Source organism: Ailuropoda melanoleuca, chromosome 1, assembly GCF_002007445.2.
Source record: "Ailuropoda melanoleuca isolate Jingjing chromosome 1, ASM200744v2, whole genome shotgun sequence".
Taxonomy (NCBI): domain Eukaryota; kingdom Metazoa; phylum Chordata; class Mammalia; order Carnivora; family Ursidae; genus Ailuropoda; species Ailuropoda melanoleuca.
The window spans coordinates 127,697,106-127,718,325 of NC_048218.1; the positions used below are offsets into that span (position 1 = coordinate 127,697,106).

The 21,220-nt window shown below is 35.2% G+C and overlaps 1 protein-coding gene across 1 annotated transcript in view; it reads left to right on the forward strand.

Moving 5' to 3' along the window:
• The window catches only part of ORC5 (origin recognition complex subunit 5), an 85,323-nt gene that overhangs the window by 54,731 nt on the left and 9,372 nt on the right, over window positions 1-21,220 (forward strand). Inside the window, exon 13 of the mRNA XM_002926931.4 lies at window positions 19,753-19,865. Coding sequence (XP_002926977.1) covers window positions 19,753-19,865 — 113 coding nt within the window. The remainder of the gene's footprint in view (window positions 1-19,752; window positions 19,866-21,220) is intronic.

Genomic DNA, 21,220 nt, shown 5'->3' on the forward strand with positions numbered 1-21,220 from the left:
ATTTACCATAGCTGGAAGATGTTTTCACTACACTTGTTGGGGCTGCTAACCTTTTATTTAACCAAAAACAGATTTTTGGCATCTTTCTTCAAATATAGGTAGCTATTCAGTAAATTTATATAATTTTCTGTTTTTTTTTTATAGTATAGAAGGGATTTTGTTAATATTAACTCAAAAACATTTTAAATATAAATATTTTAATCTAGCTAATCTACTTTAATTCATACTGCAAATTCAAAGTGTTTCTCTTCTTTCCCTGGTTGGAATTAAGTTTTTCTTTCTCTGCTTAAGATTTCATTTAACAGATCCTTATTGAGGCCTGCTATGTTGCAGGCTCTGTGTTAGATAAAGAGAATATGAATGTGAAGAGAATGCTATTCCTGCCCTGAGGAGTTCCAAATCAGCTTCTGGCTTGTACTAGGGTTAATGGCCTATGTGTGTATTTACTGGAGGACAGACATGCTGAATGAAGGAACTGATACTTAACGGGAAAACTAATACTTAAATATTTAAGGTGAATAGATAAAAATAGGATTTTTCACTTCAGTAGTCTCTGTTATTTGATAGTATAGGTATTTGAATGTCTCGTTCCAAGTAAAATTAACAAACCTGTTTGTTGAATCTGTCCTTCTGACATGCCTTGAACTTAGTGTTGTGGAGCATGATTGTTTAATACCTGTTTCATAACTAAATTTTGCTAATACCAAATTAAATTTAGTTGTAACTAAATTAGATTCTGTTGTATCTGTTGGTATCAAACAATCTCAGTTAAGACTTGAAACTTGTTAAGTTATGGACAAATAAGCGGTCTATTATATTTGGCTTATTATAAACTAAGGGGGTCTTAAAAAGTTAGATGGGTGTATTTCAAATACTTCATGATTAAAAGTTACCCTAGGGGCGCCTGGGTGGCTCAGTCGGTTAAGCATCTACCTTTGGCTCAGGTCATGATCCCTGGGTCCTGGGATCGAGCCCTGAATCTGGTTCCCTGCTCAGCAGGAAGTCTGTTTCTCCCTCTGCCTCTGCCTGCTGTTCCCCCTGCTTGTGCTCTCTCTCTCTCTGTAAATAAATAAATAAAATACTTCAAGAAAGAAAAAAAAGTTACCCTATTTTGTCACTCTTTTATATACAATATTTCAAACTACTTTTGTAAATTTTTAACCAAAACTACTTTAACCAAATAAGCTGATTTTATACTTTACTTATAATTATAAACCTCTTTACCTTAAAAAATTAGTTTGTTGCATAATATTACAGTTGTTTGACTTATATTTTTACAGAAAAAGTAATAACATTTATCAAATGCTAGTCACATAACATCAGAAATCATAGTCGATGAAATATTATCACATGCATGTACTGATTAGGTGAGAATTTGAACCTTGTAAACATAAAGGGTAACATCCTAAAACTAGCTATAATATGTTCATATGAAGTGACTTTAAGAAAGATAATTTTCTTTATATTACGGTTGGCAAACAACAGTTTTCCTGAAAACAAATTCCCTGCATACTAGAGTAGTAGAAAATGTGAAAACCTATTCTTTTGTAATTTCTCTGTGCTTTATTTGGCTTGTTCCAGCATTCCAATATTCTCTGTAATATCCAACTTAAATACTTGATGCTGTTAAGGTAAATTACATAAATCACAGAAAATATCTCGAATGCTAACATTTTCTAATAATCTTACTATTTTTTTCTTAACCACAACTGAGACTGTGCGACATTTCATTGCAAACATGGTAAAGGAGGCTTACTTAATGCCTACTTCACTGATGAATAGGTCGGCAGGGGTGCTCTCTGACAGAGGCAGACCCTTCTCTAGCAGTGAAGGGCCCAACTGCCATGGTGCTCAGTCTCCACTGGTGCAGTAAATTAGATTCTCAAGTCCACTCCTACCCCTGATGTGGGTGTATTACTACTCTGCCATCACACACTCCATAGAAGGTGCCTATTTCCTGAGATTTTTAAAAAACTATTTGGGGATATTTCGTATTTGAAAAGAGTGGAGTTACTTTGGTGGTAAGGAATACTGATATTAATTATTTCCAAGGATGAAAAAAAGCACAGTATATTTTAGTCTGTTGCCCAGAGGTAAAGCTTGAATTTCTTGTTGTCATTTGTAAAAGAACAGTGTTTACCCCTACTCTCTTCTTCTCTTGTCTTCCCTAAATCTGGTATTAAATTTCTTCAGTGTAGCCACTTTGCCTTTGTGAATATATAAGCCCAGCAATAGGCATTTTTACTGAATTCTGGAAAAATGGAACCATTGCTTAAGGGTGACGTGAAATACTGCCTAAGGGATTAAAAAAATTGCATAAATTATACTTTCAACTTCTGAGTAAAATAATACATTGGTACCTTACTTTTGTAGGCAATATTTTATAGCCACCTTTCTCAAAGCTTAGTAGTGCTTCTAATAAATATTCCAAATGTATGCCCTTTGTTCACATTTTGGGGGGAAATGTATTCAACACCAATAAATTTTATTTGACTTGGCAATTTTTTTTTTCTTCCTGAAAGCACAAAAGAACATATGGGGGTATGTGCTTGCATGTGCCTGTTTAAGAAAACCTATACTGTGAATATAGTGACTATGTAGGCAAATGCATACCTTAGTTAGAACTTCATGACTAGTTTATTTTAATGAGGAAAGGAGTTTTAATAGGAATAGTTTGATAGATGATTTAGAAAAATCTATGTTATGGAAATGTGTGTTATATTTTAAAATACTTTTATAAAAAGATGATTAGAGGAAATGTTGATGCTTAAGGGGATTTCCAATGAGCAATTGTCTTGATTTCTTGTCAGCTCGCAACTATTTGGAGTCCTTTGGAGGACATTGGCCTCACCTGCCTGCACAAAGACATATTTCAATAACTGGTGCCACACCTGCCCATACAAAGACATATTTCAGTTTCTCATAGTGAGAAATTGGGGTACTCACTGCCAAGTCATCTATAGAACCTAATTGCTCCCTCACCTTGGACACTCTAAATGTGAGAGTTGAATTCTTTTTTTTTTTTTTTAAAGATTTTATTTATTTATTCGACAGAGATAGAGACAGCCAGCGAGAGAGGGAACACAAGCAGGGGGAGTGGGAGAGGAAGAAGCAGGCTCCTAGCAGAGGAGCCTGATGTGGGGCTCGATCCCATAACACTGGGATCACGCCCTGAGCCGAAGGCAGACGCTTAACTGCTGTGCCACCCAGGCGCCCCAAGAGTTGAATTCTTAGAATCAAGAGTAATCATGCCATGTTAGGAGCCAGAAAGGGAAATAAGTGTACCCACAACTGTCTAATCTACTCCCTTAGCTTCAGGTGCTGTGTGCCTGCTGATGTCTTTTGAATCCTGTATTTCTAGCCTTTATCCTCTCTAGTTTTGGACCAGATTGCCAACTGAACGGTCATACCTGAACGTGCCATGTCCATCACACACTGATACATCCAAACCAAAAATTATTCCCTAAACCTTTTTTCTGTTTTTCAGCCTTACCTAGATTTCAAAACTAATCATTTATTTATTCATCCTTTAACAAAGCACTTACTTTATAGCATGCACAGTGTTAGGTGCTGCTAGAAAAACAAAGATAATACAGGTTTTTAAAAAAAAGTTCAGTGGAGAAATCGTCTCTGAACACTTTTGTTTCCCTGTAATTGGTCATCAAGTCCAGTCTGTTTTTCCTCCAAAGTACAGATGTCTCTTGGACTTACTCCTTTCTTCCCACGCACGCTGCCTTTGCCTTTAAAACGTAGCTTCATTATCTCTTAGACGACTGCACCCAGCATCCTGGCTGGTCTCCCTGTTACTGTGTACTTCTGAATTTGTCTTCCCTACAGTCGTCAGCATAAATCTTAAATAAATTTGATCTTGTTTTTCTGCTTACACTTTTTTAAATGAGTTACATTATCTGCAAAATCAATTCTCCATTCCATAACATTTCCTGTAAGGTTCTTTACAGACTGGCCCCATTTTCTGCTACTTTCTTTATTCACCCTCTACACCATTCATAATAAACTTTCTTCTCTGAAAAACACCCACTCTGCATCCGCAAATGCCATTTCTCCATGAGCCCGTGATCTGCCTCCCTCCCTATTACTCATTCTTTTCTCTATAATCAGATAGTTGACTTTATACGTGTCACTAGCATCCCTCTCATATTGTGTCATTACCATTTTATTATGTGTTTGTCTTCTCTGATATATTGAATTCTTTGAGGCTGCAAAGATCCTTGTCTTTTTTTGTGTGTCTCACACAGTGCCTTCAACATGAGATTCACTCATTGAATGAATGGTTTCCCATTCTCTTAAGTTTGTTGTCATGGCCTTCCTAGATAAGAACAATTTGCAGTCATTTGTGTACTAATAAGTTCCAGAGATTATAGGCGCTCTCTTTAGTCCTCTATGGAAAAACATACATGCTAGTTTTTGTTTATCTGAGCATAAGTGAAGACTAATAGTCTACTCCCCACCTATTTTTTGGAAATAGAAATTCCATAGGTGAGTGTCCAGAGGTGATGATTTTGAGTTGAGCAGCTCTGACAGCATTTGCCTATCCCTTCCACTGCCGCACTCATCAGCTCTACCTTGTGTGTGCAAAACTGCAGTTGAGCTCTCTTGATGTCCGCCACATGCTCATGAACTATCACGTCACCTGAAATCAGATCAAATGTGGTGCTTGTTGGGTTGTATGACCCTCGTGCATTAACGTATCACATGTTAATTTCTTTTATTTAAATAATTTAATATGTTTCAGGTTGTGAATCTCCTCCAGGACAAACAGGACAGGATATTTCACAAATCAATTGACATAGATACCAACCTATGAAAGTATAAAAATAATGAGCATGTTAAAAATTAATTACAGTTGTAAATTGATTTCCTTTTGTTGGCAGAAAGAACATAGTTTATTAGCCCAGGAACAGGTTCACACTGTTTTAACATCAAGCACTTCCAGCTGAAGCTTGTTAGTGACTGCCTCTCAGATTAAGAAAAAAAAATCTTCACTGCGGTACATGACCTCCTCTTGTTAAGACATAATCAGCTCATCCCCTCCATGGATGAGAACAAAGAACGTAATAGTACACAGAGCAAAGATTAACTAAGTAAATATTGCACGACCCCATTTAACATGTAAGTTTAAAAATATCCAAGTATCAGGAGGTTTTTCACTTGTTATATTTCTTCGTGAATGTCTCCCACATGATCGAGGAGCTAGTCAGGGGAAAAATAGATACTTTGGCATTTGACTTAAGCAGATTGACTATTTTAAGCTAAAGTAAAATAAAATTATTTAATTATGGTCAATATTGCTGGTAGTACATGAAAGCTAGGCAAATATTGTTTCCTTCGATAGCAAGAGGCTTCAGATCTTTAGTTTTGTGTATTTTTAAACCAAGGACTAAAAACCAGAAATTTTATTCTGAGGAAAAACATCAATGGCAACATATGACTCAAACTTAACACTGATGTTAACTAGTTCCCATAGCGCTTTTCCCCCCATTTCTCAAGTCTTGTCCATATCCTCTACTAGATCCTGACTTCTTCTAGTTTATTCTGTACTTCCTGGCACCAAATCTAAATCCTCACTTGGAAAAAGAAAATCCACTACCTGGGCTACTTACATATTCATTTGAATTTCATTCATTTGAATTTGAGCTTGGCACAGTAGACAAGAAAAACAGCTGTGGAAAATGGTTAAAATCTGAAAATTATTGACAAAAGAATATGCCTTAATAGGTAATAGAAATCAAAAAGGGGGGTAATAATTTCCCCACAAAAATTTAAACTAACTTAATTAAAATGACACTTCTTGAGAATGATTTCAGTGTTTCAGGAAAGACATTTTTGTTGCCTTTGCTTTTTAAAATTTTAATGTTTATCCTAACTTAATGTTTTCAACTGTTATATGTTTTGTCTGATTTATTATAATAATTTTTTTGTAAATCTTTAATCTTCCAATGTATGAGAAATTTTGCTTTGTAATGCCATTTTTAGTGTTATGTAATTTCAGGTTTTAAGGAATCATGCTTTTCCCTACCTTATCTTTTAGAAATTATCTTTTAGAAATTAAACCTTAAAAGCAGTAATTTTATGTCTAATGTGCAGTCTGATTTATGAAAAGTTAACATTTCATTAGGTTAGTAAATTGCACTTAATATTTTACTTTGGTGATATCACACCCCTCGCATCTGATAATTTTCTTCATAGGATTGTTTATTATTAAGGCTATTACCTGTATCCCTGGGGCAGGACATTTGCCTATGTTGAGATATTTCTTAATCCTTTTTGCTACAGTTTCATTAAGGTCTTTGTTTTGTCTGTGGTGTCTTTGCTGCTGGGTTTCTCACCTCAAGCATACTCACAGAACCCCCTTTCAGTGTGTAATGCTTCCAGAGTCGTCATTTTACTTACTTCTTCCATAAAGGTTTCCTTAGTCTGTCCCAACAAAGTTATCTCTTCCTATATGCTGCAGCTCCCTATATGCTGCTGCTGTAGTGTAAGGAATATAGGCTTTGGATTCCAGTGGTATTCAAATTCAGTGCTGCTCTTACAACTGTTAGCTCAGTGACTTTAAACATCTACTAACTGCTTTGAAGTTGGTTCTTCATTTGGAAAAAGGGGTTTATGTATAGTACCTAATTCATGGTGGGGTTCTTGTGAGGACTGAAGAAATTAAAGTGCCTACCACAGTGTCTGTCTGTACAGTTTAGAGATCTAATCTATCAATGTCTGTGTCTGATCTGTAGAGCTTGGATAATAAGTTCTAGTCCCCATACCACTGTTACCCATGGTCTCTAATATTAACCAATCCCATAGCTCTCCCCCCTCACCCCCACTCATGTTTTGTCCATATCCTCTGCTAAATCCTAAAGGAAGGAAGGAGTGCCAGGTTACATATGTGTCATCTCAGGAATTTTGAGGGACACTAGAAGAAAAGATAAACATACTGACTGGGGTCTTCAGTACAGTAAATAGCTTTGGCAAGACCACCTTCTAATGTTCATCAGCACCCAAAGTGAATCATTATTTTGGCTAAACATTTTTAATATGTTAAACATTCTTAAGAGTAAGTGCTTAATTTAAAATTTATTTTTACAACTCTAATTTTTTTTTAAATGTCTAACATGGTGTACATGTTGTATGTATTCTTTTTCACTGGGACTTTTGGATTAAATAATTTTGCAACATCTGCTAAAGTGCCTCAACATATTTGTTTGGGGTGACTGACCAGGGACTGATAATGCTATTCATCCTTTTATGATGTCTGTTTTCTCATCCGTAAAATGAGGCATTGATCTCCAAGGTTTTCAGTCCTGATGGGCTAGCTCAGAATTTTGCCTTATAGTCATTTTTATATTGAAGCATTTGGTTTTTATAGTCACCACACAAACAGACTTTCACAGTTTTAAGAAATAGAAATAAAAAGTAAATTTTGGGAAAATGTGGAACACTCAGGCTCGGATTTACATAATAATAGTTTTGCTATAATCATATGTGCTAGAGGAAATAAGTTGTACAAGTCACAGGTTTGTAGCAACTTTGTGAGACCTTTATGGGCTCAGAGCATGAAACCAGCAGCTACAAATCCTTTCCTGCTAAGTCACAAATCATAACTAAACATCTGGCTTTCAGTAAGAAAATATGTAATCTGTATGCTTTTTAAAATCTACATAGCTTCAACATAGTAACATATCAATATTGAAATAATTAACGTCTCTAATTTGTCCATTTTAAGCAATATTTTATCAAGTAGTTTCTTTAAATCTGATGTAAATATGAGTCAAAAGTTTTTATTTCTACAAGTAGATATTTGTAATTTCATAGGTACTTAAACATTTTGAGAAAAAACTTATTCTGGCAGTTTATAAGGTCTTTCTCAAAGCCCTCTCTGTATTTTGTGTATTTTATCAGTGTATGTACATTTGTATGTACATACAGACACACTGGATGTATGTTTTTATTGAGGTATAATTGACATACAACATTATCTTAGTCTCAGGTATATAAAACAAGGAATTGAGATTTGCGTATACTATGGAATGATCACCATAATAAGTCTAGATAACATTTTTCACCATACATTGTTACAGATTTTTTCTTGTGTACTTATTTTATTGGATCTTGTATGTTTATATTTTAAATAAACTTTTTTTGGGAGGTAATTGTAGATTCACATGCAATTGTGAGAAATAATATGGGCTCTTCCATTATGCCCTTTATTCAGTTTCCCCCAAAGGTTACATTTTACAAAACTATAGTGTCACAACCAGGAGTGTGACATTCATGCCGTCCACTGATCTTATTCAGATTTCCCACTTTTACATATATTTATTTTTGTGTATGTCTGTGCATACTTGGTTATGTGAAATTTTATCCCATGTGTAGATTTGTATATCTACCACTATAGTCAAGATACAGACCAGTGACATCACCACGATGTTTTTATAACCATACCCACCTCCTTCCTGCTCCTTCGGCCAATCCCTGGCAACCACCAATCTCCATCTCTAAAGTTTTGTCAGTTCAGGAATTTTTATAGGGGTGCCTGGGTGGCTCAGTTGGTTAAGCATCTGCCTTCTGCTCAGGTCATGAACCCAGGGTCCTGGGGTCGAGCCCCAGATCAGGAGGGAGCCTGTTTCTCCCTTTCCCTCTGCTGCTACTCCTGCTTGTGCTCTCTCTGTGTCAAATAAATAAATAAAATCTTTAAAAAAAAAAGAATTTTTATAAATAGAATTATATAGTATGTAATATTTGAGATTGGCTTTTTCCAGTCAGCATAATTAATTCTTTTGAGATTCATCCAAATTGTTGCATGTGTCGTAGTTCATTCTTTTTCTTATTGCTGGATTGTATTCCATGATATGGATGTACCACAGTTTGTTTAACCATTCACTCCTGGGAGGACATCTGGGCTCTCCCATTCTTTGTATAGTTTTGGTTTTAGCTATTATAAATAAAGCTATATTAGCATTCATGTACAGGCTTTTGTGTGAACATGCAGTTCCCTGGGATAAATGCCCAGTGGTACAATTGCTAGGTAATAATTGTATATTTGTTTTTTATAAGTGATGTCAGTGTTTTACCACGTCCTGTGAAGTATGGTAATCTTACTTCCATTCAGATCCTTTTGCTTTCTTACTTTCTTTTTAAGATTCATCCACTTTTTTTTTTTTCTGGCTTTTTTTTTTTTTTAAGTTTCAGAGGTAGAATTCAGTGATTCATTAGTTGCATATAACATCCAGTGCTCATTACATCAAGTGCCCTCCTTAATGCCCATCACCCAGTTACCCCATTCCCCCACCCTCCTCCCCTCCAGCAAGCCTGTTTGTTTCCTAGAGTTCTGCATCTTTTATCTTTTCTTTCCCTTCCCCTATGTTCATCTGTTTTGTTTCTTAAATTCCACATATGAGTGAAATTATATGGTGTTTGTCTTCTCTGACTGACCCATTTCACTTAGCATGATACCTTCTAGTTCCATCCACATTGTTGCAAATGGCAAGGTTTCATTCTTTTTGATGGCTAAGTAATATTCATATATATATCACCCACATCTTCTTTATCCATTCATCTGTCAGACATCTGGACTCTTTCCATATTTTGGCTATTGTGGACATTGCTGTTATAAATATTGGGGTGCATGTGCCCCTTCAAGTCATTATGTTTGTATCCTTTGGATAAATACCTTATAGTGCAATTGCTGGGTTATAGGATGGCTCTATTTTTAACTTTTTGAGGAATCTCCATACTGTTTTCCAGAGTGGCTGCCCTAGTTTGCACTCCCACCAACAGTGTAAGAGGGTTCCTCTTTCTCTGCATCCTTGCCAACATCTGTTGTTTCCTGAGTTGTTAATTTTAGCCATTCTGACTGGCGTGAGATGGTATCTCATTGTGGTTTTGATATTGTCTTGAGTATCAGGTGGGTATAGTTTTTAATCAGATTTGATTAAGAAAATTCATGAGGAGATAATCTATTTAATTTATCTGTATTTCTGCTCTTTCCACTGTTCTTATTTCTTGGCACTCAGGGTTCCTTCTTTTACCATATCCATTTTGTTCGAATAAATTCCTTTAATCACGCTTTAAAGGTAGGTCTGCTAATGACAGATTCTTTAGCTTTCCCTTGTTTGAGAATGTCTGTATTTCCACTTTATTCATGAAGGAATGTGTTTTGACACATAGAACTCAGAATTGCCAGTTTTGTGGGGGCAGGATTTGTGTTCAGTCCAGGGAGGAATAAGCTTACCTGGGTAGCTTTCTGTTCTGGATTGGGAATTAGGGGATGCTAGGCTGGATCACTTTGTGCTGTTGGGTGGAGAATCACAGGACTCCCTGCTTTTATATTGTTCCTCTAGTCCTGGGTCCCTAAGTAGTGAACCTTCCTCTTTCCATCTTTCAGAGTCCTCCTTTGGTTGCTGCTTAAGTCATTTCCAGGCTGTATAGTTGTCCAGGGAAGACCAGTAAATATGAATCTATCGCATCTTGTCTGGACCAGAAGTTCTCCTATATTTTAATTTAATTTTTTATATTTTCTTTCTAACCCTACTTTCTAGGCTCTTTGTTAGTATTTGTTTATACAGTATATTCAAGGGTAAACAAAGTTCAGTTGCATGAGAAACCTTCTGTAAATTAGTGCTAACATTTTTTTTAGAATATTCAAGTATATTTTACATTACTTAGGGAGTTTATCCCCAATCAAGATTAAATCCTTTTAAGACACTAATTTTATTGACTGTAGCATATTCCAGTTTATTCTTCTTTGCTAGAAACAGAGCCTTACTCAGAATCACTTCTTGCATTTGGGGCCTTACCAGTGGAAATGACTCTAACAACAGGATTGGCTGCTGCAGGAGATGGCAAGGACTGTCGTCCCACTTCTACCTTATGTATGCACGTGTACAAACACACAACCAGGACACTATATATAATGAATCTGGTCCAAGTACCTTCACCGTCTAGAGACTTCTGCCATATTCCTACTGATTATATTAAACTATTAAGGTATTAATGCCAGCCTAGAGATAACAATTTCATTATGTTATCATGAACATTTTAAGTTGGGCAAAGAAGTAAATCAGTAGATGCACAGTACTTAGAACAACTCAGGAGGTGCTCTAGAAAGTTTCATGAATATGCAATTAGAAATAAAAATTAGGTAATTTTTATGAATTGGCTAATGGAGAGGAAAGTAGATATTCTTTTTTAGCTTTAAAAATTTTATTTTTTAAAAGTTAATGGGCGTAAAAGGAAACTGAAAAACACAAGAAACAACAAAGTCATCCATAATCACAAGCACTTTACAGTTTGACTTCTAGGTCCCATGTGTGTATCTACACAAGTAAGCATTTTAATGTAATTAAGATTGTACGGTTATGTATCATGCTTTTTTATACACTGTGAATATTTATTTCAAAGTCCCAAAACTCCGAGTATTTTGATAACCAAGAATTCACTATACCAACTCCATCTGAAAGAAAAAAAATATAATCCTGCCTTTCTTGGTGACAAAAATTTCTTAAAGGACAAAAATGGCAACAGACCTCTAGATAAAGATATTGGCAGAGTTACAATTAAAATACTGCATTCCCTTAATGTTCAGTTAAAACTGAGACATAAAGTAACAGTACACAGTGTATAATGCTTCTAAAAGAATTCATTGTGCAATCTGTACTTTTCAAATACTAGCAAGGAGGTATGTTTCCATTGAATCACTTAATGTGTTCCTATACTACAGCCAAAGAGACACACACACATTAACAGTAATCATTACAATGTAAATGTGAACACATCTGCATACATCTCTCCCTCTGTACTTCCTTCTGCCCCTCTGCTGCCAGCCTAAGTCCTGACATTTCTCAGAGACAGCTTAACAATTCCATCTCCCAGATGCTTCTTTCCTATGGATAACAAAAAGAAACTTATAAATTGATTAATTCACTAGCTATACATTTTATCATACATTGTCACTTCACGACATCCAAAAAGCTTAGATGTTACAAAATAATGAGCCTTGTCCACAACAAACACGAGTACTTCATAAAAATGCATAAACAGACCTATGGTTATAACCTAAAACGCTCTTCTAGATGTGGAGATACTAGCAAAAAGCCCTTCCCTTCACCCCTCCTCTGCTCCCTCCGCCATTTTATTGGCTAAGTATAGACTACATCTAGCTCTAAGAGGTAATCGGATTAACAGACACTCCCAGAACAGTCCTGAGGAAGGTAGGTATTCTTGAACTTATGTGTGTATAGAAATAATTTTCTGAAAGTTTCATATATTTTCTCCTGGTATAAGTTAATATGTTTGAGATTCAAAATATTCATTCCACAAGTTAATCTTTGTACATGATTTTTTTCAGTTTTACTCTAGCAGTGTTTTAATAAACTGGCAGAGTACTTTTAGATTGTTGGTACATTTGTGCGTTGCTTTATGTAGTATTCTCTCAAACTCTGTATGTTGTTTTTGTTCATATGGTAAGGTCAAGGAATTAAAAAAACTCTGAAATTAGTGATTTTTAATTTGAAAAATCACATCCTAATTTAATTGCTTCATTTTGGTTTTAGATTTTTTTGTGTATTAACTTTTCCTAAATCATACCCTCCTCCCCCTCCAAATTGAGCATTCATATTATTAATAGTTTGGAAGTGCCTTTTGACTGCTGTATCTTAAAGTGATACTGTATCCTTCACACAATTTACATGATGATCCATGGAATTCTGGTAGTGACCTTACGGGACTATCTAGTTCAACTTATTGCCTTTGGAATTTTGTTGAAACTAATGTGATAAAAGTAATAAAAGTAAGCTATCCAAAAATATTCTTGAAATTCTAACTTAAGACAGATTTTTTTTGTTTCTTTATGAAAAAATATATAAGAATAATTTAGCATACAATTTGAATTAAAGGATTAAATATATGAGAGTATATGAATCACAGGAAAGTAGAAGTTATAAGAAATATTATAAGGAAGTGTCACTGGCAGAGTAAAAATGAAATTAATGTTTTCTTCTATTTTAAAAGAAAACTAAAGAAACCTGTATTGAGTAATAAGATTAATGTGTGAGTTTCAAATGACTATTACTAACCTGCTTTAGCAAATGAATCCCTTACAGAAAAATAGAAAAGATTGAAGTTAATGAATGTATTTTGCTGTAGGAAACTGTGTTAATTCTTTTCTATATATCCTTAAAATTTCAGGCCTACTTTCTCATCATGATTTCTACCTGCTTCCAAAATAGAAAGGGTAACGAGTTTGTCCTGATGTTCAGTGATGTATATACTCTTCCAAAGACCCTCACTATCCCTTGGCTGCTGATCTTATTCTGTGTCTCATCCCTTCATAGTAAAGATCTCAAGTAACTCATAAGAGAGATGAGCACTGGGCCTGCATGTTTTCATTATTAAGTGAACCTTTCTTTAAATCTCTTTTAAAATCGGTTTTATCTGTGCTGATATACCTTGATTTTTTTTTAGTTAGTATTTGTTGTATTTCGTTCTGTCTTCTGTTTTAGAGGTATCTCTTCTAAACAGTACATAGTTGGATTTATTTTTTTCGGGCAATCTTTGTTTTTAATTTTCAGCAATTAGTTTACTTTTAATATAATTACTAATATAATTTTGTTTATATCTATTATAATTTTATACTTTCTATTTTTGTTTTTTACTTTCTTTTAGATTGATTATTTTTATAATTTAGTTTTTCCTCTCTACTAATTTACAAGTACCTACTGTTGTTTCTGTTCTCTCAGTTATTATTCTAAAAATTATAACATTCGTACTTATCAAAGGCAAGATTTAATAAGCACTATTATTTTCTCAGATACCATGGGACCTTAGAACAATTTAACTTCATTTTCTGTACTCCCAATTTATATATTACTGGTACTGTGCCCTTTAATCTTATTTTTAAACCCATAATACATTATTGTTATCATTTCTGCAGGCACATTCATTTAAATTTACCATCGTATTTTCCACTCTCTTCATTCTTCATTTCTTCTTGCATTTCACCTTTTAATGGGATGCTTTCCCTTCACCTTGGAGATACATTTTAGAAATTTCCTGAGTAGGAATCTCTTGGTAGCAAACCTTTGATTGTTCTTAGTTTGGAACTGCATTTAATTCATCCTCATTGTTAAAAGATTGTTTTTTTCTGGGTGTACAGTTTTGAGTTAACGGTAATTTTCTTCAGTACATTGAAGCTATCTTTTCACTATTTTACGGCTTTCATTGTTCTTAAGAAATCTGTAGGTCCAACTGTTACTTGTAGGAATGTAATGTGTTTTCTTCTCTAGCTTCTTTTAAGAACTCCTCTTATCTTGTACAGGGCTACACTTCCACTATGATGTGTCTAGGAGTGGATTTCTTTTAATTCCTCCTTCTGTGGATTTATTTAGCTCTTTAATTCTGTGCTTTGGTGTTTTTCATCTTCTCAAATGAATTCCCATCTGTTACCTCTTCAGATACAGCTTGTGCCCCCTTTTGTCCATCTCTGTTTTCCTTCTAGATCTTTGGTAAGAACTGTGTTCAATCATCTCTTTCATATTTTCCCTCTTTGTATCTCTGTACTCTGCATTTTGGTTAATTTCTTCAGAACTCTTCCCATGTTCCTTAATTTTCTCTACAGCTGTGTCCAGACTGCTATATAATTTTTAATTTGTTGTACTTTTAATACAGGTATTTTAAGCCTGCAGATAGTTTTAAGTTTTACTTTATGTTTCTAAACAAGTCAAGTATGGTATATTATTCAGAAAGCTATATGAAATTCAAAGTTTTCAAATAAAATACCATAGTTTTATTTTTTATCTTATTTTATTTTTTTATTGTTATGTTAGTTATCATACAGTACTTCATTAGTTTTTGATGTAGTGTTCCATGCTTCATTGTTTGCATGTAACACCCAGTGCTCATTGCAATACGTGCCCTCCTTAATACCCATCACCATGCTAATGTAGTTTAAATTAATGAGCTGTTAGAAAAACTCATTAAATTTGAAATTGAAAAATAATGCTAATAGGTAGTAATAATATAAATAATACCTCGTATTACTAAATAAATACTGTGTTCCAGGCACTGTGCTGAGTGCTTTACAGATGACCTCATTTGATGGGCACATCACTATTCCACACGTTTTTAACAGTGAACTTAATTTTAACCATTTTTGTTCCATTGAACTTTAACTCCTACACTAGGTAAATGGAAGCTCTTATTTTTTATGAAAATGTTGAATAACTTGAATTATTTTTACCATTCATTAACTTTACTCATATATGCATATAAAATTTTACTAAGAAAAGCATTTCCTAGCTTATGAAATCATTTTTCCTTGAATCAGTTTTACTTTCCATATATCTTCATGGGATGAGGTAAGAATACTAACAATAGAAATAACTTCACTTAGAAAATAGCAGTAATGTCTGCCAGCTGTAGGCTACTTTGGATTCTCTTTGATTTTTTTATCACCTGGATTCCCATTTCTATCGTTTCATTTTCCTCTTTGCATTTCCAATGAAAATGTGAAGGAATCTTATGGGATTGAAATGATTTAATTACCTGTTTGGCTCTCTTCATTTTAATCCCTGTGTAATTCAAAATCAGTCAAGAAAACAAGGTCTTTCATTTTTTACCTATCAATACCTGTTCTTAAACTTTCAAAAATTAAAGTTAAAGGTAATGATTTAAAAATATTCTTTTTACATCCCTATTGTAATGTGTACCAATTTTGATATTTTTGAATACCATTATATTATTTGGGGGCAAACCCTAGGAAAGAAGGGGTATATTGTTTGTAATTTATGGACTGGAAGATATATGTCTGATGACTAAGTTTCCAGATAGGTAGCAGTGTTACCAGTTCATTCGTTTTAGCCATTTTTTAAACTTTTCCTATTGCTTATAATAATTTATGTAATTATTTGAATAAAGGAGTTGATCAGATACAGTTTATGTTTTTGGACTTCAGTCAAACACAGTAGTGTCACAAGTAGAACTTATGTTATCTTTAAGTACTAAAAGCAAGTTTAAAATGTTCATGTCACAGTTTGGAAAATTAAAAGTGAGAGACAGTTCAGTGAGACTAGGGGGCAGCAGTGGTAAGGTCTGGTGGTGTAGCCTGCAGAGTCAGGACACTAGAGCTGTTGTTTGGGCGGGCGCTTCAGGAACTGGCCATTAGCTTTTAGGTTTTTCGTAGGTTTTTGGTTTTGTAGATTTTCCTAGGGGTGGTCAGTATCTCAGGAATATGATTAAAATTAATTATGTTGGTCAAATCTCAGGAGACAAATGTATAAGCCAGAATGCCAGTTTATTGATAAATATTTTTAAGCAGACTAGGTAATTGAAAAAAATTATTAAGCAGATGGGATATTTAAGTTTACTGATCAGCTCAATAAACTCAGAATTAAAGAATTAACTAAGAATTAACTCATTTCTTAATAGGTGTGATTTATTGAGCAATTCCTCTGTGCCAAGCATTGAAATAGTACCTTGACTTTCTGCTCATTTTTGGTTATCTCATAAATACTTAGAATATACAGCATGGTTGGTTTAATATTATTCAGATTTTTAGTTTTGCAAATTGAGGCTCAGTTTGTTGAAGTGACTAATCAATTGTAGTAAGTGGAAGAAGATAGGTCTTCCTAACTTTGAGTGTTCCTTCTTTCTTGTCTGAAATGAGAAGATTAAGCATGGAATCAAAGTGGGTTCAGGAGTAGGAGTGGGAAGATGATTGGATGATCTTAATACCTTGAGTGACAGCTAAACAACTCCACCTCCACAGTGAGCACCTACTCAGATTTCTAAGTTAATGGGCAAGGAGTCTTTTAGTCCCATTACTGGAGGCACACTACCAAGTCTGTTCTCTTGAATGCTTCCTTTTTTACAGATCATCCCTATTCGTTCAGCACATACTTTTTTTCAGACAAGAGTCCTAACATAACTCATTAGATGTTAGCTCTCTTAGCTGTGATCACAGTTTAGTTATGATTTTCAAAAGTTTTGAATTGTAGTTAGGAAAGCTAAATCCTAGCCAGTTGAGTTTCTGGCACTGTCCTGTCATTACCACTTCGGGCAAGTCGGCGAGCATTTTGATTTCCACATTGGTTAAATTAATTATCTGAATCTAGCAATTTTCTAATGCAGGGGTTGTCAAGTTTTTTCGGTAAAGAGCCACATTGTAAATATTTTAGGTTTTGCAGGCAAAGAGGCAAAATGGAGGATATTCTCTATAGGTACTTACATAAATAAGAGAGAAGACTCTTATCTCATTCCAATCTTTCTGCCTGGTGTGAGGTCATCACATTTTGTGGGCATGTTTTCTGCTTAGTTGCCATCAGCTGGAGACATTTTGGGGGACAAAGAAGGAAGGGGCCTGGCAGGCAGGACAGGCAGGGTTACTACCATGGTCAGTTTCACTCTTTGTCACAATGACATTCAGGTTTCTGTGCATTCTTCTTTCTCCTGGACAAGCCAGCTGTCTCAACAAATTTCGAAGGATTGCCAGTATACAGACCATATCCTGTGATTTCCAGCAACTCCCTCCCACCCCTGCCCCCCAAAATCTCCAAATTTAAAAACACTAGAAAAACTTCATGAGTGGAAATTAATTCTAAAATAGCTTAGGGGCTAAAGAAGAAATCAAAACAGAAATTAGAACTGGAGTGTATAACTACTTCTGAGATAGAGCAAATTATATAATGGAAAAGTATTATAATTCAGTTCAGTAAAAGGCAAGAAAGAGGGGCACCTGGGTGGCTCCGTTGGTTGAGCATCTGGCTCTTGGTTTTGGCTCAGGTTGAGATCTTGGGGTCCTGGGATCGAGCCCAGCGTCAGGCTCTGTGCTGAGCAGGGAGTCTGCTTGAAGATTCTCTCTCTGCCCCTCCCTTCCCTCATGCACACGTGTGCTCTCTCTCTCTTTCTCTCTCTGTCTCAAATAAGTCTTTTTTAAAAAGGCAAGAAAGACACATAAAGAAAAATAGGTTAACATAATGATAGAAATAAAATTTTAGGATATCATTACAATAAAAGCAAGTGGAGCATATAGTCTAACTAAAAGGTAAAGATTGTCAGACTGGCTATAAAAAGGTAATCCCAAATACATATTGTTTACATGAGAACTGTCTAAAGTTAAGAAAATATAAAATTTGGGGGCGCCTGGGTGGCACAGCGGTTAAGCGTCTGCCTTCAGCTCAGGGCGTGATCCCGGCGTTACGGGATCGAGCCCCACATCAGGCTCCTCCGCTGTGAGCCTGCTTCTTCCTCTCCCACTCCCCCTGCTTGTGTTCCCTCTCTCGCTGGCTGTCTCTATCTCTGTCGAATAAATAAATAAAATCTTTAAAAAAAAAAAAAAGAAAATATAAAATTTGAAAACAAGATGTTGAAAAAGGAAAAAAGATTATCACTTAAGACAATGTTGATATAGATATATTAATATTAGAAAAATACACTGTAAGGCAAAGGCATTACTGAAGAAAGCGACCATTAGAGAGTAATGAAAAGATTTCATTTACCAGCAAAACACAGTGATTTTAAGCGCATGCATTTAATAACAGGTTCAAAAGTATAAGGCAAAAACTAACAATTACAAAAGGAGGGGCGCCTGGGTGGCACAGCGGTTAAGCGTCTGCCTTCGGCTCAGGGCGTGATCCCAGTGTTATGGGATCGAGCCCCACATCAGGCTCCTCCGCTATGANTGAGCCTGCTTCTTCCTCTCCCACTCCCCCTGCTTGTGTTCCCTCCTCTCGCTGGCTGTCTCTATCTCTGTCGAATAAATAAATAAAATCTTTTAAAAAAAAAAACAAAAAAACAATTACAAAAGGAAAAGGACAGACTCTCTCATAATGGGAGACTTTTATCAATTTTGATAGATGAAATAGATAAAAACTGGAGATTGTAAGATTTCAACCCTACAAATAAGCTTGTTCTAATAGACCTGTAAAACAACATACAACAGCTGCAGAATGCATAACTCTTTTCAACATACACATCTATAAAAAACGTTTCAAGGCATAACCTAATTTGTGATATTGAATTAGAAGTTAAAGTCTTCGCTTTTTGAGTGCAGAGCTTCATATTTTGATATATTAGTACAAAATGTTTTTCTGTTTAGCAAAAGTGCTTCATCGTTGCTAAATATAGAATTTTCTGTATATAAAATACTGTGGTATCTACCATCTGTTCATTTTTTAATTTGTTGGTAAAGTAACGACAGCTGACTGAACACTGCATAACACTTTTCTCTTTAAAATGGAAGACAGAAAATGGAGTCTGTGTAGCGTAGTAGGATGAGCAGGGACTGTAGGTTTGAAATCTTGCTAAGCCACCTGAAGGATGGTCTGAAGGATGTGTTTATGTCTCATCTAACCAGTTACCCAACTCTGAAAAAGGCCCACATACACATTTTAACTTCTCAGTTCTCAAGGGAGTACAGATAATGTTCTCAGGTGTTAAGATAGAAACTCCATAAAATTCTGAGTAAAGAAGGAATGTACTTTATTTGTGGTTTTTAAAGATTAGCAATCGTTTGAGTTATTAATGAAACAAAGCTGTCTCTAGTGGAATCCTTAAAGACTGATTGTTTAACCAGGACTTCAAGCATATGTACAAATTTATATATACCAATTTCAAAGTTATATTCTTTGCAGTTATTCGTATGAATTCAGTTATATATCTTATCAGAGGGACTATAGAATGTTTTAGAAACGAGGACATCATGTAAGCTCATCAAAACAGCTCATAAAAATGTTTTCTTATTTTTAGATTGCCTCTCTAGTGACCCTTCAGCTATTAACCCTGGTTGGCCATGACGATCAGCTTGATGGACCAAAATACAAATGCACGGTATCTCTAGATTTCATCAGAGCTATTGCTAGGTAAGCATAGAATAATCGTTAATGTAAAATGTCTTGAATTATGTAAATGATATACTAAATATAAAAATTAATGTTCTTCCTAATGTAATGTCATTAGTCATTTAAGCAAGAGAAGATCATTTAAGTGCCAAGAATGAATAAGTTTCACTGTAGAATGAACTCTCTCATCAATTTACACATGACATAAAATTGGGAGAAGCAGCTAATATGTTAGATGGCAAAAAGGAAGATTCTGAAAGACCTTAGAAGATTGGGGTAATAGTCCCATAGAAGCAAGGTAGGATTTAACAGACAGTTGACTACAAAAAACTCAAATGTCCTAAAACAAGGTGGAAGAGACCCGGCTTAAGTCCTAAGTATTTTAGCCGATGGCAAGGTTTTAATGATCCTGGTGTCTCATTCAGGGGATGTAATAGGTCTGCTGTGTGTTCCCATAGGCAGAACAAATCTGGTGTGCTGTCCTGTGCTTTGCATTTTAAGAGGGGCATCGACAAATGGGCACATGCCAAGGGGGGCGGGAGGAGAGTGGTAGAATGAAGAGCCACATCGCCTCCCTGACTGAGGGACAGGGTATGAGAGCAAGTCCTAGGAAGGATACAGTAACTGTCTCAAATATTTCAGGGGTTTTCACGTACAAAGTGGATGAGACTACTGAGTAATTTTTGAAAGTTAGAAGTTCTAGGGAAGAAAGTATGTCTGTCAAAATGAGAGCTGTCTAAAAATGTAACTAGTTTCCTCACAGAGAGGTCTACTTACTGTTATGAAAAATGTTCCAGCCATTTATATGAATAAATGACCTCATCTCATGGTTGCAGCCGGATAGCAATCGGTCAGGCCGTGTGGTAGAAGAGGTGAATGTGCGTGTAAACTGGTAGGTGGAACAAGATAGTCTGTAAGACAGTGCTTTCCCGACCCTTTTGAATACAAAGGTTTTATTTTTTAATATCTTTCAGTTAATCTTGAAAATATTTACATATATTGTGGAATTATATATAGGCATGAAACATTATTTATTCAGGCTAAAAATAGTGCTTGACATGGGTCTGGATGTGCAGAGCTCCTCAAATGAAATTGACAGCTTCCTAACATTCTAAAGTCCACAGGTTGGCAGCCTCTGCCCCAGAGAAAAAATTCTGTGATCTTATGATGGAGGTGTTTGAGATAGTGTGATGGCATGTAGATTCTAAAACATAAAGTGAGGGTTTTAAAATGTGTTGTTATGGCAAAAATGGGCAAACTTTTACCCAGAAGAAATTGAACAGAAACTTTGAATGTATTCAGTGTGACTGTAAGGGGCAGTACCTTTCTTTTTATAAACAATGATTTTTAAAAACTCTGTATATAAGAGCCTTTAT